This window comes from Trachemys scripta, chromosome 2 (genome assembly GCF_013100865.1).
Source record: "Trachemys scripta elegans isolate TJP31775 chromosome 2, CAS_Tse_1.0, whole genome shotgun sequence".
In the NCBI taxonomy this organism is placed as follows: Eukaryota; Metazoa; Chordata; order Testudines; family Emydidae; genus Trachemys; species Trachemys scripta.
In genome coordinates, this window is record NC_048299.1 from 3,437,774 (window position 1) to 3,453,954 (window position 16,181).

General features: G+C 55.5%; 1 protein-coding gene across 1 annotated transcript in view; it reads right to left on the bottom strand.

The window, feature by feature from the left end:
- NBEAL2 (neurobeachin like 2) overlaps positions 1 to 16,181 on the bottom strand; it is a 186,933-nt gene that overhangs the window by 47,761 nt on the left and 122,991 nt on the right. Inside the window, 4 exon segments of the mRNA XM_034759758.1 lie at positions 555 to 687; positions 3,006 to 3,586; positions 7,378 to 7,476; positions 10,185 to 10,268. Of these exon segments, the coding sequence (XP_034615649.1) occupies positions 555 to 687; positions 3,006 to 3,586; positions 7,378 to 7,476; positions 10,185 to 10,268 (897 nt within the window).

A 16,181-nucleotide genomic window follows, 5' to 3' on the forward strand; every position in this document is an offset into this window, starting at 1 on the left:
AGCTTAGCACAACTGGGCCCTGACCTCCACTGGGATTGCTAAGTGTGACCCTAGCAATTTGCATCCTGACCATCACGTTGTCTTCATATCAGGTGCCGCACACACGTTTAAATAGGTTGGCTTCAATCTTTTGGGGGAGGGGAGTGGGATCCCCCCCATGACGAAAGGGCTCAGAGGAAACCCATTGCTGTAACTGAAGAGCAGAGGGTCACTGCGTGACATGAACAGCCTGTAGATTCGGAACGGATTCAAGAAACGCTACGGCACGTGGGCAAAGGGCAGAATTCTCTGGCGCCTTTGGTCCAGCCATTGCTGGGGCTAGTTTTAAAGTAGGCCGGACAATCCCAGTCAGATAGACCCAAGTCACATTTCAGGGTGTATGCTGTCCCCACCCCGCCCCGTGGCCAAGTGAATTCGAGATTGCCACAAGCAGGATGAAGACTTGATGGACTAACCCATCAGGTAAGGCCAATGGAAGGGCATGGGTTGGCTGGAACAGAAGGCACTGGAATAAAAGGGGATGTCCCATCCCAGCGTTAAGGAACCCTACTCACCCATGCAGAATCGTTGAAGGTGAAGTCTGGGAGCGCCACCGTCATATATTCCTTCTTGGTGCACACCGCCACCACCAGCATCCCGTCGGCCGTGAAGAACGCTTCGAAGCCGGTGCCGCTGGCCGTGAAAAAGCTGAAGGGGTAGTCACAAGGAGGAGGGAGAACGGTGACTTGGGGGTTAGGAGCTGGCCTGAGGCCCTGGAGGCCGGTGGAAGGGACCGGCTGCGGGAAGCGTGTGCAGTAAAAGTCTGGAGAAGGACAGTCAAACCAGCAGAGAGGATGGTTGCAGACAGCTTGGGGTGGGAGGGATGCAGGGGGAGCGACCGAGACCCGCTGGGTGCTTTGCGAAAAGCTGACGAGCACGGGCGGCGGGTGGCCCCGCTCTGGGGAGGCTAGCCCCCGGCTCCGCCCCTTCCGCCCACACCCTCCCTAGGCTGGAGCCCCAAGACCCCCACCTCCCCCCAGCTGCAGGAGACCCCCCCACACACACACCTGGAGGAGCTCCGGGCTGGCTGAAGCTGCCCCATGCCTCCCCACCCCGGACCCAACCCACCCTGGGGAAAGCGTCTGTTAGAAGACGCTTTTGATATGCCCCATGCAGGTTCCGGGGTGGCCGAGGAGGTGGTATGTGCCTCAGCCGCCCTGGAACCTGCATGGCCATAACAAAGCAAAAACTTTGCCACCAAAACCTGCAACCGGGGGTCCCATGGCCGAGCCTCCCCTGCCTATTATACCCGCTGCCCATGCTGATGAGTGCTCAAGGGGAAGTTTCTATGCCCGAGTGGGGTTTTACTTCACCCTGGGATCTGAGAGTCAAGCTGGGTTCTTCTCATCCCGTGCACCACCCCCAGTAATAAAGGATCAGCACTCCAAGTTAGAGACGCGACCCTGTGGTCTTCAGATTCTGCCCAAAGCTGCACCATGCACCTACTGTTAATGCTTGAGCTGCATAGGTGTGACAGACCTGAGTTTAGCCTGGCTGGAGCTTCGCTATCAATTCTGCTCTAAGTATTTATCTAGCCTCCATCACACTAGTCTGTGAGCACCTCACAGAGCCATATCTATCCTCACAGCCACCTGAGAGGCAGGAGAGCTGGGGAACCAAGGCTCAGAGCGGCTAAGTGACACGCCCAAGTTCAGACAGGAAGTCTGTGGCAGAGCAAGGCCTCGAACCCAAGTCTCTCAAGTTCCAGACTAGCACCTTAACCACTGTGCCATCCTTCCCCTCATGCAACATTCTGCTAATGTTTATGTCAGGGTAGACTCCAGCTCTTTCTCCCAGAGCTGTGTGGGCACTGCAGGTATTTAATGTCATTGCTAATGTGAGTGATGAATGCACAAGAGGTAACAGGAACTCTTACTGCTGTGACAGGTAATCTCCTGAAATACCCTTGAAAAAAAACTCACAGTATGAAGCATATGTATTACTGTGGGCCGGCACTGGATGCAACTTCTTTATAGGGGGAGGTGGGACAAAGACTGCAACCCCATGAGGTATCTTCAGTGTCCATTGTTTTAAATTAATGGTTCTGTTTGACGGTGTTGTTCTACTCTAGGGGGGGAGGGCTGCCACAGCTCCTCCAGGCAATGGGCAGGGGGGTAATGAAGGTAAATCAGCCAGGTTGTATCCTCCCCCGAATCCCTCCAAAGAAGTACCAACTTCTGGGGAAGCTTGCATATACTGGGTCAAACTAGATTCTCCAGAGACCAGCGGACAAAGGAAGGACTTTTGGATAAATAGCCTGGTAAAGTGACTCTGGGCCGGCTTTCTGATCCAACAAACAGGCAGGACTTTGTCCAAGAGAGGAAGGTGGAGGGAGAGGGGCAGGGGGACAAACCTTCTGGGAAGGGTTGGAAGGACCTGAGTGCATAAGGCCCCATGAGGCTGATGGGTGACCTCTAGTAAGCTTAGCTTGTGTGTGGGTGTGTGTGGGGGGGTTGATTGTTTTCCTTGTAATGCTTTCACCTCAGGAATAAATGTGCTTGCTGGGAACGTATAGCTGCTGGCAACACACTGTTCAGGGAAATTACAGTGTAGGCAGGGAACTGTGCAGCCTGGGAAAACTCTGCTCAGGAGGGAGGAAGACCTGGGTCTCTACCAACCGTGGTGATGGCTGAGGAGCCTGGAAAGGGTACTCTTGATAGACCATGAGAGGAAATACTGGGGCAGTTGTCCTGAACTGCTACAGTAGCCGCTGGTCAACACAAATTGCCGTTGCTGAGACACAATCCTACAATAAAGGAACCCAGCACTTCCACAAAGCGTACCATAGTAACCACTCAGTCGCCTAAATAATCTGAGCTGTGAGGCAACAGCCTTCCGTTCTTAAAACTGTGTTTATTGGCTGGCTGCCTTCCAAACTCCAGGGATCTACAATGGGTTTCCTGTTCACACGAAAGGGAAGGAAAGGAGGCAGGTGGACACACCCCACTCCCCTCCGCGAGCCCTACCTGTATAGCTGTTTCCGCTTCAGCCTCGTGGGCAGATCTGGCAAGTCTCCGGGCTCCTCGTTCAGACAGACCCAGGCGTGGAAGGCAAAGCCACTCCCAGGCCATTTCTGGATGGCCGGCACCATAATTCCCGCCATACTTGGCGTCAGGTCGAAGTACTGTAGCGCCCTCTCGGACCGGTCCTTCCTCGCCATGCCAGAGAGCGCCCGGATGACCAGCGTGGTGTAAGGGTGGGGCCCCTTGCCGGGCTCTGTCCCGAGGAGCCTGATGAGCTGACGGAGCTCACCCGGCCGGATGGAAAGGCCGCCCAGCACCTGCAGAAGGTAGATGAGGTTTTCGGAGCACTTCCGGTCCAGCTCCCGCTCAGCGCCCAGGGCGTCCAGGAGGCAGCTGACCATCCCCGCCTTGACGCAGGTCACGCGGCTCGGCAGGGAGGCGTCGCAGACCCTCTTCAGCCAGTCGGACAGGAACACCTGCAGGTCCCGTGACTTCAGCTCGGGGAGCCACGCGATGAGCATCAGCAGCGGCTGTTCGTTGCGGATGAGTCGGACAGGGAAGGCGTTGTGGTCGCCTTCTACTGCCTGGCGAGACAGAAGCCACAGGGTCACGTCCCTCGGCCCAAGGCCCACCTCCCCGCTGCCCTCCGGCAGGGTCAGCACCCAGCCTGCTCCGCGCTCAGCCCACGGACGGGCCACCGGGGGCAGTGGTACTTGTGCTGTCGCAACGCATCATGGGGCATTCCAAACCATGGAGAACGCCATCCCACCACGCACGGCAGCGTCCGTGGACGACTAGCTTCTCTGTATACTGGGAGCGCACAAGCTAAAGGGGAGGACACGTGACTGCCCCCCCCACGTGTCTCTCCTGCCCAGTGACCCGCCCCCCCCAGCCCGGGGCCGTAGCGCTCTCCCTGCCCCATGTTATCTGCGGTGGGGGGGCTCTTGGTCCTCCTCTCCCTGCGTCTTCCCCGTGCACGTTCGCGGGATGAAGCGGCTTCTGCCTCCCAGCCAGGCTCCCTCAGGCAGAAGCCGCTCCATCCTGCTCCCCACCCAGCTGCCAGGGAGAGAAGGACAGAGCTCCTCTCCCTTCCTACCCCTGGCATGCCAATCTAGGGGGGCACTTGACCCCCCCCCCATACTCCCTCATGCATCGCCTCTGGCAGTGTCTATGCACGACTCCACACAGACTGGCGGGTGCATCGCACCAAGGCTCAGCTGAGAAGCAGCTGGGCATGTAGGTCACGTGCAGGCGGGGGGTGGGGGGTGTGACGGGGGAAGTGAGAGGGGCACCGGGCCAGCAGAGGAGGGGGTGTGAGGCTCCCACCAGCCCTAGCTCATCACGAGGTGGAAATAGCACCTTGCAATCCCAGACACCACCAGGGTACGTGAGCTGCTCCACCCACAGGACGCACATGACGGACAGAGCGAGGTTTGCCCCGTTGGAGGCTGGGACACCGATAGAGATTTATGGGCTAGCTACTGCTGCGCTGATCCTGGAAGGTTGGCTCAGGCATTAAAAGGCACGTGAGTTTAGATCCAGAGGTCCTGGGTTAACCCTGTACCCGAGCCCACCAGGGGCATCACTGTAGAGGGAATTTGATTATGGATGAATTCCCCCTCCCACCCACTGTGTGGAAATATTTTATCAGCCAATTCAGACTTCTGGGCAAGGCAGCACCAAGACATGCAGCCTGGGGGCCAGGAAAGGAGCCGACGCCCCCGAGTCCATCTGCAGCCTCTCCCCATGTCAGTAAGAAGTTCTGATTCAGAGCCAGGCTGTAAGCATGCATCTGTGCACGTAAGGGTGAGAGACAAATCCGCCTCATCTAGAAATGACATCGCTCACACGACAGGACCGAGGGGCTGCGAATGCCCCAGAACGGCACCTCTGGAGTCCTTGAGAAGACACGGAAATGGCTTCGCTGCTTGGCAACTACGTCCATTTCTTTATTAGTCGCATGGCAACAGCACCAGGGCCCCAATCCTGGATCAGGGCCCCCACCCCAACCTCTTCACTGCTATACTCATGGTTTGCAAGTGGAATGCTCTCAACGGCTCCCTGGCTGTCCTTTCCCATCAGACCCAGATCCTTATTAACGTCCCCCTTCATGCCCTATCCCCCAGGGCCAGAGGCCCCGGCGTGCTTTAATTAGTCTGTTCCCAGCAATGTGACGAAGCAGCTGCTTTTGAGGAAGCCAAGCGCTGCGGATGATGGTATCGCTTGAATGGACATCAGAACTGCGGCCGAGGCCTCCCATAACTTGCAAACGGAGAAATAACCTTTTGTGTTTCTAACACGAGAACTCTGGTGCCTTATCACTGTCAAGGCATCTTCCCCCAGCAAGGCTTTCTTCCTGCCCTTTGTATTGCCAACTGTCTTCAGCTGACAAGACAATTAAGGGAAGTGGCTCATTCTGCGAGCTCCCCCTCCTCTGGGACCTGGAGTAATCGTGTCTCTTCCGTGGAAGGCAGAGAAATCTTGACCCCGATCTCTAGAGGGAAAGCCAAGGGCTATGCCTGACACGCTGCACCAGAGACAAACGAACAGGTGGAACGGATGCCTCATTCGTATTCCTTTGATTGTATTGCCTCCCTTACTTCTACGCTGCTGCCCGCAGAGCTGGGCCCTCAGTCAGCAGCCGCCACTCTCCGGCCGCTCAACTCTGAGGCAGCAGCGCAGAAGGGTGGCATGATATGGTATTGTGACCCTTGCTTCTGCGCTGCTGCTGGCAGGGTGCTGCCTTCAGAGCTGGGTGCCCGGCCAACATCTGCCGCTCTTAGGGTGACCAGATGTCCCGATTTTTGGATCTTTTTCTTATATAGACTCTTATTACCCGCTGTCCCGATTTTCACATTTGCTGTCTGGTCACCCTAGCCTCTCTCCAGCCACCCAGCTCTGAAGGAAGCGCAGAAGTAAGGGTGGCAATCCCGCCACCCCCTTAAAATAACCTTGCGACTTGCCTGCAACTCCCTTTTCGGGTCAGGACCCCCAATTTGAGAAGCGCTGGACTCCCCCGTGAAATCTGCACAGTATAGGGTAAAAGCACACAAAAGACTGGATTTCACGGTCCGTGACAAGTTTTTCATGGCCGTGAATTTGGTAGGGCCTGACTCATGCCACTGGGAGCAGTACCATCTCACGGACATGGCTCGGGGCTAGGAGACAGGAGATGGGCTCTATCCCAGCTCTTACAGACGTGCTGTGCCATCTTGGGGCAGCTCCTGGTCCATTAACGGGTATTCATAGCTGCCTTTGACCTCTACTTGTGCGACGCTGGAAGCATGACGGCTCTGCAGCTGGCTGGGTCGTTTCCAGCTCGGGTGGACACACGCACACGTGGCTTTTGTTGAGCTTGCGGGCTAACACCATGAGCGTCGCTGCGGCAGCGTGGGTGGCAGGATACGTACCTAGGACCCCAGGCGGGAACATGCTAGGGGCAGCAAGCCCATCCCGCCAGGACTACACTTCTGTCTTTAGCGCACTAGCGTGCGGAAAGCTGGCTGGGTACGTCCATCCGAGCTGGAACTCACACCTGCAGCTCAAATGTAGCCATGCCCTCTGGAAGAGTCCGTCCCAGGGCATGTAAACCCGCTCGGAGAACAGACCCCAGGCACGCGTTCTGTCCTACGCCGCCTTGGTTCCAGGGCGTGCTGGAAACGAGCGAGCTGCCTGATTCAATGGAACTGGGGGGCAGGGCTCCCTGCACTTGCCGTTTTAAAACTGGGCCCGTGGCGTTCACGGGAAAGAGCTTTTCCTCGGGGCGATGCGGACCGAGGATTCCTGACGCGCTACACAATGGTGTGTTTGTTGTGAGTGTCACTCCCGATCGTGCCCTCGATCTTCAGAGCGAGGACACAGCTGCAGTTACTCACCCGGCTGGGTTAGCGCACAAGGCAGGGACGGAGGGTGGTATGGGCACGGGTACAAAACAAACCACAGGTCAGCAAACATGGCACTGCCCTTGCATGGGCCAAATTCCCACCCGGCTCCAAGGGGGGGCTTGCAAAAGACAGACTATAAAAAGGTCAGGCCCAGGGAATCACCACCACTGTACTGGGAGTGAAGAGGGAGCAGCAAAGGACCGTGAGAAAGCAGATGGGCTGTAACCCATGCGTCTCCCACCGGCCCAGCAGTCCTGCATTAGCAAAAGCCTTGGGCGAGTCACCAGCAATGGGGATTGAACTCAGGACCTCTGGCTCTAAAACTATCAGCCTCTACTGAGACAGTACCAGATTCAAGCCCCTAGCCATGGCCTGGCCAAACAGCAGTGTTGTAGCATTCCCGGCCCCACCAATCCCGTTTGGGGAACGGGACACTTGGGGCCGGGCATTGCAAAGTCATGAGCCACCCTGCAGCAGAGCTCAGCCCTTACCATGTTCAGGAGCTCCTCAAGCAGGCGGGCGGTGGGTTGGCTCTGGCACCTGAGAACTTCGAACAAGTGGGAGTAGCCAATCCTTTCTTTGAACACCTCCTGGAAGCAAGACACGCATCCACGTTAAGTGCACGCCATGGCCCCATACACCCAAGCACAGGGCAGGGGTGACGGACAGGGGGTGGAACCGGAACCCATTCGAAACGGTATTTTTACTTGAACTGGAACCAAACTAAAACCAGAAGTCTGTCCTATCTAGAACCTGAACTGAAGAAAGATTGGGGTTATCAGTTAAAATAAAGGGTCTGCATTTTTTACGATCAATATTTAAAAAAAACCCTGATCTTATTTTCATTATTAAACAACAAAACAACCAGCAGGCCTGTGCTGACTCCCAGAAAGGCCTTGCCCCCTAAAATGAGATGAAAATGAGAGAAACGACCAGCTCACAAGAGTAGGGAAGGAGAGGAGAAGCTCGGGGAACTGCCTGCACATGACACGTTGCTACGTAAAAGGCCGCTCTCTGGTCCCAAAACGTAAAATAACGCCTCACGCCTCCTTCCACCAGCCCCAGCACCTGGGGCAGCAACTCCCTCCAGTCGCCCCACTTGAGGCAGGGCCCAGGCTCCAAATCAGATTTATTCCTTCACTGCAGAGGTCCAAGATGAAAGAGCAAATATCAGCAGATGCTGTTTTAGTTTTCCCAAAATAATCCTGTTGATTTGACAATGCAAAAAAAAAAAAAAAACACCAAGAAAACTCGCATAAAAAAGTTAAAAAAATAAATGGTCAAAAAAAAAAAAAAATCAAAAGATTTTCACTTTTAAGTTTCAACTCGCTTTTTTCAATGTACTTCCACTCTGACTGGAACCCGTTCAAACTGGTCACCGTTATCGTTTTTCGGTGGCACACTGAATACAACCAAACCTGAGCCGAGCCATACCAAACCCAGGTCCAACTCCGTGGTAATGGAACTCGAACGGGAGTGAAAAAACAGCCGCCTGGTACAATTTGTTCAAAACCACTCAGGAAGGGTACGTCTACACGGCACCCGCATGGAGGCATGAAGCATACGTATAGCTGGGTTGGGGAGTGTGCAGCCTAAACAACATGACTTAGGGGAGTAGGGTACAGACCCACCAGAACTGTGGGGTATGTACCCTACATGGTCTCGATGCACTCAAACGGTGCCTCCTCCATCTACACTTTTTTCCTTTTTTCTTTTCTTTTTTTTTAGAGCAGTGTAGAGTCCTGCTGCCTACCGGCTGCCGGAGCCTTTCCCCATTGCCTGTCCCCACCAGGGCCTTCACTGCCCCCATGTAGCTACACACTGCAGCGTGCACGCAGCCTGCTTTTCACTGCGCTGTGTAGCTATATTGACCCTACACGCTGCTGCCAGTGTAGACAAGGCCTAGGAGACCACTGAATCGTGTGGTGATTCTTCACCAAGCTCTCAAGTCCGATCCTAGGGCCTCATCCTACAGACGCTTCTTACCAGGTGCGGTGCCGCTGAAGCACCAGTCGGCCCAGACTCCCAGAAACAGGGACAGAACTGAGCTCCCAAAGAGCAGACTACAGACACAGAAGCCCGCCAGGAAAATGACTACAGAGCCGAGACAACACGGAATGCTGGAATTATCAAAGGAGGTTTTAAAAGATGGCCAGAAATCTACCAACAGCTCAGTTTTATTTAACATACAAGCATCTAATGGAGACAACAGTCAAAACAAAAAAACCCTCTGACAAGATCCAGTCAACTGGTGACTAGAAAGGACACAGGGCTGGAAGGGACCTCTTCAGGCATCAAGTCCATTCCCCTATATCACAGGCATCCAAAAATGTATCCAGCATCCTCTTCAAACTAGTTTGGTTGTTTGCCCCACTTCTCCTATTGGGAGGCTGTTCCAGGACCCCCCTACTCTGACGGTTACAAACCATCTTCTCATTCCCAGCCTAAGTTTATTCCTGGCTAGTTTATCCCCATTTGCTCTGCCTTTTAGTTTGTACAGCTCTTCTCCATCCCAGAATACTGAGATCACCCAAGGCAAGCGGCAAGAACCAACGGCAAGGCCGTGAAAGTTAAAGACACCAGCAGATGTTTTCATTCCCAGACTCAACTTTCATGGCAGAGTGGTTTGGTTGGTTTCAGTTACCCCAACCCTTCCACATTTGTTGTGCCAGAAGCTCCTATTTTAGAGACGCCGAGATTGCCCGAGGTCTTGTCACCTGCACCGGGAGGAGTACCTGACTTTGCCCGGATTCCCAGTAATGGCAAGGTGAATATCCACAGACTAGGACACTGCCCTTCAACCTACATGACATGGACTAGCACGGCCTATCCTACAGCACAAAATGAAACCCAGCCACACCTAGCAGTAGGAGCTCTCTTTTGGACATCATCTCCCCCAGTATACTCCATTGGTCACAGTCCTAGACCCTGCAGATGCCCTTTGGAAGTAGACTAGGTTTAGATTCCAGTGTGTTCTCCCTCATGACTATTACTGTTAATAATACTTAGCTCTTCTCATTCACCAATCTCAAAAGTGCTTGACAAAGGAGGGCAGTGTCATTATGCCCAATTTACAGATGGGAAAACTGAGGCAGGGAGAGAGGAACTGGCTTGGTCAAGATCACCCAGCAGTCCAGTGGCAAAGCCAGGATTTGAACTCAGGTCTCCCAAGTCCTAGTTCAACGTGTGCTATCCTCTTGGTAAAACAATCTCCCCTTCCATCTACACGTTTCATCCCACTCCCCCACCCTTACAACCGAGCAGAACCACCAAGGGGGTCGGCCTCCCGACTTCTTACCTTGGCCGACGGTGAATTGCTCATGATGGAGGTGAGCACACTGATGGCATGAACCGCGATAGCGTCAGAACTGCTGTCGAACACCTAAAGACAGGGGAGAAAGCGAGTGATGATCACGTGGTGACCCCGGCCTATTAAAATCCGCTGGGCTGGCAGGCCAATCTGCCCATTTTCACAGCTCCACCGCAACATGAGCCAAGCCCTGAACTACAAGGTCACACTGGGGGCTTGTGAGCAGAGAAGAGCTTAAGGTTGGGTCAGGTTAAGTCGGCAGCCGCAGGGCTGACAAGCACACTCATGTACCGGTGCGAGATCCGAGCTCAGACCCTCTAAGCCGCAGTTCTCACAGGAGCAGTGGCTAGCCGGCCCCTCAGAGAAATCAGACCGTGAACCTGTCACTGGCCTACAGGGAGCGGCCAGGATTTTTCTCTCTTTACATCGTGTCAGCGATGGGGAGAAACCACCAGTTCACTCAGGCTCATCCCTGAGCAAACCCACCTGGCCACAGGCAGTTGGGACAATCCTCGTTCTGCAGGTGCCAACTTACCCAGAGCCACCAAGGGAGCTAGGGACTAACGGACGCCTAGGATTAGATCGGAGAGAGATCCATACAGTGCCACAGCTGTACCTGACCTACGGGAAAGGAAGGATCTCATGTCCCCCATCCCTCCCTGAACCCCAGGGACTAGATTCTCTTTGGCAGGCAGGATTTACAGGGAGCACGCTATTTATCTGAGATACCGCCCCTCCCGCACCCCCAAATTTTGGGAGAATTCAGATTCCCGTTGTCAGGCTCAGATCCACCCGTTTAATATTAAACTCTGCAAGTCACCTCTAGGGACCACACGGCAACGCTCTCCTTGTAAGCAGACACATGATGGGTACAGGAGATGACCGCAGGGTAGCGGGGTCGTTCCGTGCCCCCTGCCTTCATCTGCTGCTTTACCTTGCAAAGAAATTCAGTCCAACCGGGCTTTGCCCCTCAGGGCAGATCCATTCTCCCTGGGGCTGTTCAAGGCCGATGGAAGACTATTACCCAGTAGGGGCTGGGAGGGAAGAGGGAATGGAGCCGTTTTTAATCAGGGGGAGGGATAGCTCAGTGGTGTGAGCATTGGCCTGCTAAACCCAGGGTTGTGAGTTCAATCCTTGAGAGGGGCCGTTTGGGGTAAAAAAAAAAAAAAAAAAAAGTTGGGGGATTGGACTAGATGACCTCCTGAGGTCCCTTCCAACCCTGAGATTCTATCCAGCCTCTGTTGTGATCCTGTGACCCCTTGGGGGGCTCGGGAGATTCAGGGGGTTATTTCCAGGTTGGGTCCTTTCCCCTACCGGGGTGACTAGAGAGTGAAGTGTGGTCTGAGAAAGATGCACAGAAGCCCCAAGAGGAAACATCTGGAGGACAGAAGGAGCAGGGCCCTGCCAGACAGAGCGCAGGGCTTCCCTGGAGCCAGAGGGGGGATGGCAGAAACAGGGGTAGATGGAGTTACACGAAGCTGCTACCTCCAGGAGCACAGAGAGTTCCTGTCATCGGCCACCACCCCACCCCCCCGGAAGAGGACGAGCCAGAAAGCGGAGATTTCCTGCACTCGCTGCCATTAGCAGGGGTTTGACTTCAGTAGGGGCAGAATGCCACCTGAGGAAGGAGAGTGGTTTTTCGTAGAAAACACTGTCACAGGTCAGCCCCGGAAGGGAGGTTTGTGCCCCGGGATCCGAGGCCTAGGACTGCTGGAGCCTCCAGGGCGTTTGAGAAGGGAGCTGTCAGAGCAACACGGCTCCACGTGCGAGCGAGAGGCAAAACGTGCGAGCACCGCCTCCGCGCGCTGGGCTTGGCTTTCCCTTTTCTCCACGATCCAGGGCCACGGTCGCCGTGCCCTGAGACCCCGCCCCCACCCTTCCAGCCAGCCCACAGCGAACGCTGAGACATGCTCCCCAGCCTTCAGCCTCCTGGCCCAATGCTCCATTGTGTCCCCAGGTTTATCTAGGGAACGCAGCTCAACCTCGGAGGGGTTGGGGGAAAGGGGAGAGCCTCTATTAATTTTCCCTTCTGGCCAGAAGTGACAGGATATTTCTGGTAAGAAAGAGGGAGACTGGGCCAATTCCAGGTCTAATCTTTTGGACTGGCGGCTTTTTCTATCCCTGCAATAGCCAGGACCACTCAAGATGCATCGCCAAGCGACCTGTAAAATAAAGAGGTGCAGCCAAGTAGCAGAGCTTACGTGGAGTGACTACGGCCGTCTCTCATCTCAGAGCCATAAGGGTCCCCCCCTCCTCTGAGATGCAATGGGAAGGGGAACTGTCCTGCCTTGCATGCAAACCGAGGTTGGGTTGCCAAAGCGTCACTACCAAACAGTGCAGGAAGCGGTACGCCGCGGCAGCTGGAGGCAGCTCGGCTCAAGGGAACGCCGGGCTTGGAGGGAAGGAGCTGGCAGAGGAAAGGTGGCTGGCGATGGGAAGGGTCTGAAGCAAAGGCAAGATCCTACCCAAAACGGGAGACGCTGATCGAGTGAATCAGCGAGGGGTTCCCCCGGCCTGTTCGGCCGACCTGGGTCATTCCCCCACAGGCCGCCCCCTTCAGGGTCTCAAACACTTTCACTCAGCTCAGGCCCAAGGAGGGTTCTGCAGACCTTGAGCGGCCCAGAGGACCAGTGGCATAAACAGATCAAGAGGTCACCAGGCCAGCTGGTTAGAGCTTGTTCCCATCCCCTGTCCCTGAAGCATGCAAAGGTGGAGGAGAAAGAGGGTTAGCCTCAGAGAACTCCTTTTCTGGTGAGCTGCACAAGCTCCGCAAGGGTTTCTCTACACACACCCCTCAGCCCACTCCCCAGGGAAAGCCACAAAACCCCGCTCCCAAGATGCGCATGCATGTTGCAAACCCGGGAGAAGTCTAAAACCAAACGACAAGCTTTCCCGCAGCCGTCAGCAAGGAGCCCGGAGGGAGGGAAGGAGAGGGAACGTTTTATGGCTCCCTTGGTTTTCTGTAATTAAATTGTATTGTGAGCCACCGGCTGTTAATACTTCTCAGCTGTTCCATCTGGCCAGGCCCGCCTTCCTTCGTTAGGAGATTATCTTTGCTCCCTTCCTCGGGAGGGACAGTCTAAGTGGCTTCTCCAGGAAGTTGCTGCTCAATGAAGAGCCTGTCTGCCCAGGCACGGCCCCCGGCTTCGGAAAACCTCTCTGGGTTCCCTAGCTACCAAGCTGATAAGGAAGGAGGAAACGGGAACGCAGGTCAGAGCCTCCCAACCAGGGCGGGAGGCTCCATCTACTGCTAAAAAAAAAAAATCCATTTCAAATCTCGCCAGGCTGGGAATTCAGGAACAAGGTCAGGGAGTGTGTGTGAGGGGGAGACGCCGTTTATAAGCACAGGCTGCAGGAGAATTACTCCAGGCCGTTCATGCAACAGGGCCCTTAGAACTAGAAGGGGACAGAGACTCCCCCCCAATCACTCAATAGCCCCACTGGGGGAGCTACCCAAGACACCTAGGGGCAACTGGCGTTAACTGCCAGCGCGACACTGATTTCAAGGGAGCGACGCCTGTTCACACCAGCTGAGGATCTGGCGCGTGCTCTGGCTTGTTTCTCCTGAACAGCGGTGCCCCAAGCGTCCGGGTTTCGAGGGGGAGGAAGGACGGAGCTCACTACAGGTCTGCCCGGTGTGGCCCAACAACAGGACATTTTTCAACGCCCAATATTAATGTTGCGCCCTTTCCTCTCTAGCGCATGCCTGATCAGTTGCCCTATCATACTTAAGGGGTTTTTAGGGGGGTGGGGGACAGCAATGGAAGGATTTTAGAAGACTTGCAGTTTGACATAAGATTTGGAAAGGGCGTATTCAATGCAAAGGTGGATTTTATGGGCCCGTTCCTGGGTCCTCAGCGCCTCTCGCGGCAGCACTGCACGCCCGTCCACTCCCACGGAAATCGTTGGGATTCGAGGACGCTTGGCACCTTACAGGACTGGGCCCAGCCCTCCTGACAACACTGCTTGGAAATCTACTCCCAGGAAGGCCCCGGGGTTCCTGGCTAATGGCGTAGGATGGAACCAGCCGGCGGCTCTCTGTTTATAACAGTACGCTGGGCTAGTCTCCCGGCCGGCAACCTGATGGGCTTGGGTTACTTCAGATATTCCCTTTCTAAGCCTGCCTTCCTGCTTCCCGGTTGCCACGCACGTGGAAGGCTGAGAAGCAAGTAACAACGAGCCCTTGCCGGGCAGCTATCTTGGATCCAACGGGCGACCGCGCTATTCCCCTCCCCCCCCGGCAGGCGAGCCAGGACGTATTCAGAGCGATGGACGTGAGACTAGCGCGACACGCACACACGCAAACACACACACACACACGTGATTGGTGCAGGCTCATTCCCAAAGTGCCATCACCTTGCACAAACCAGGGATGTCAGCGCCAGGGACGTCCAAATGGAATGGTGGATTTCCTCCCCCGCCCCTCATATTTTAGCCTCTGAATCATCCTCTGTCTTAAAAGAGACAGCGGAAGACAGCAGGGCAGTAAGTACCTGCTCCAACATGATGCCCTTGGAAATCATCGACTGCTCCCTTTCCCCAGGCTCTGGGGCACCCCAGCCCCTTTCCTAGGCTATTACACCCAGGAAGGCAGCCAAGAGCGGGTTCAAAGAGCCTCGCAAAGCCATCGGCGAGGTGAGGTGGCTGGGTTATTTCTCACCTAGTCATGGGGCACAGGAGACCTGCCTTGGGCACAAGACTATGGCAGGGGCCAGTCGTGCTTTGCTGCCAGAGCTTAAATCCACCTGGGCTCCCAAAGCAGGCAGGACAGGGAGGGGGCAGGATGGCCTGGCGGGGAAGGCACTGGACTGGGACCCAGGAGATCTGTGTCCAATTCAGCTCAGCTTGGCAGTGACCTTGGGGAAGGATGGATTGCCTTCCTCTGGAGTGCAAGGGCACTTGCTGGGGTTCTGTGGGTATCTCTGCCTTTGCAGGGGCATCGGGCACTAGTGCATCTCGGTCCCGGATAGTCTATGCTTGGGGCCCATCATAGTCTAGTCTCCTGCGAGCTGTGATACTTCGGTCTCAGTTCAGTTTCGGTTGGGTGGGCTGATGGGAGTGGCCCAGGTCATGCGACAGGCCAGAGCAGATGATCTGGGGGGGCCCTTCTGGCCTTGAACTTCATGACTCTGACTCTAGGACTCCATGCGGCACCCTGCCTCAGTTTCCCCATCTGTAAAAGGGGGAGGAGAATACCGGCCTGTCTCTCGCTCCTAGGACTGTTGGGAGGCACTACGGTACTATGAGTGGAGCGCATCCGTAACGGTCGGCTCTGCTCAGAGATCCAATCCCGGTCTGTGTGAACGTAAAATGAATTTTAGCAGGGGCGGGCGAAGGGCGAGGTTGTGTGGTTTAGACAGGGGCCTGCCAGGCACCCACCTCGGTCCATTGCCAGCCCCTGGGGCTTTGCCTCAGTTTCCCCAATCAGGGCCAAGCCCTTGGGGACAGAAAGCACCAAGCAAGGATAAAATCTCACCCTCCATTTGGGATACGCCACCCCCCCATCCAAGCCAACAGGCGCTGGGCCAGCTCAGGTCTTATTTCCTTCCCTCCTCTAGCTGGACGGTGCAGGGAGAACTTGCCTGACAGCTGGGTGCAGAACCACGGGCAAAAGCATGGCATCCCCTCCCCCTCCATCCCCCCCGGGCTTGATGGCGCTGCTGACATCACCCGGTTTGTTGCAGCGGAAAAGAAATTAACGAAAGCAGCCACAGCCTGAGCGTTGCCCTGGCCACCACCAGCGACGTGCAATACCTTCTGGACATCGCTCTCGGTCAGTAAGCGTGCGGCGAGCTCGCTCCCCGTCTCGTCCGCTTTACGCGCCCCGCTCACGTAGAGCTGTCGAAAAGGTGGTCAGAAAAGCTTACGTCAGCCACGGGGAAAGAGAGAGAGAGGGTTAAGCACACCACAGACGGGCACACCTAGGAGGAACCTAGGCTGGGCTTTCAACCCTTCTGCATCGTCGCCGGGACATCGCTCCAACCT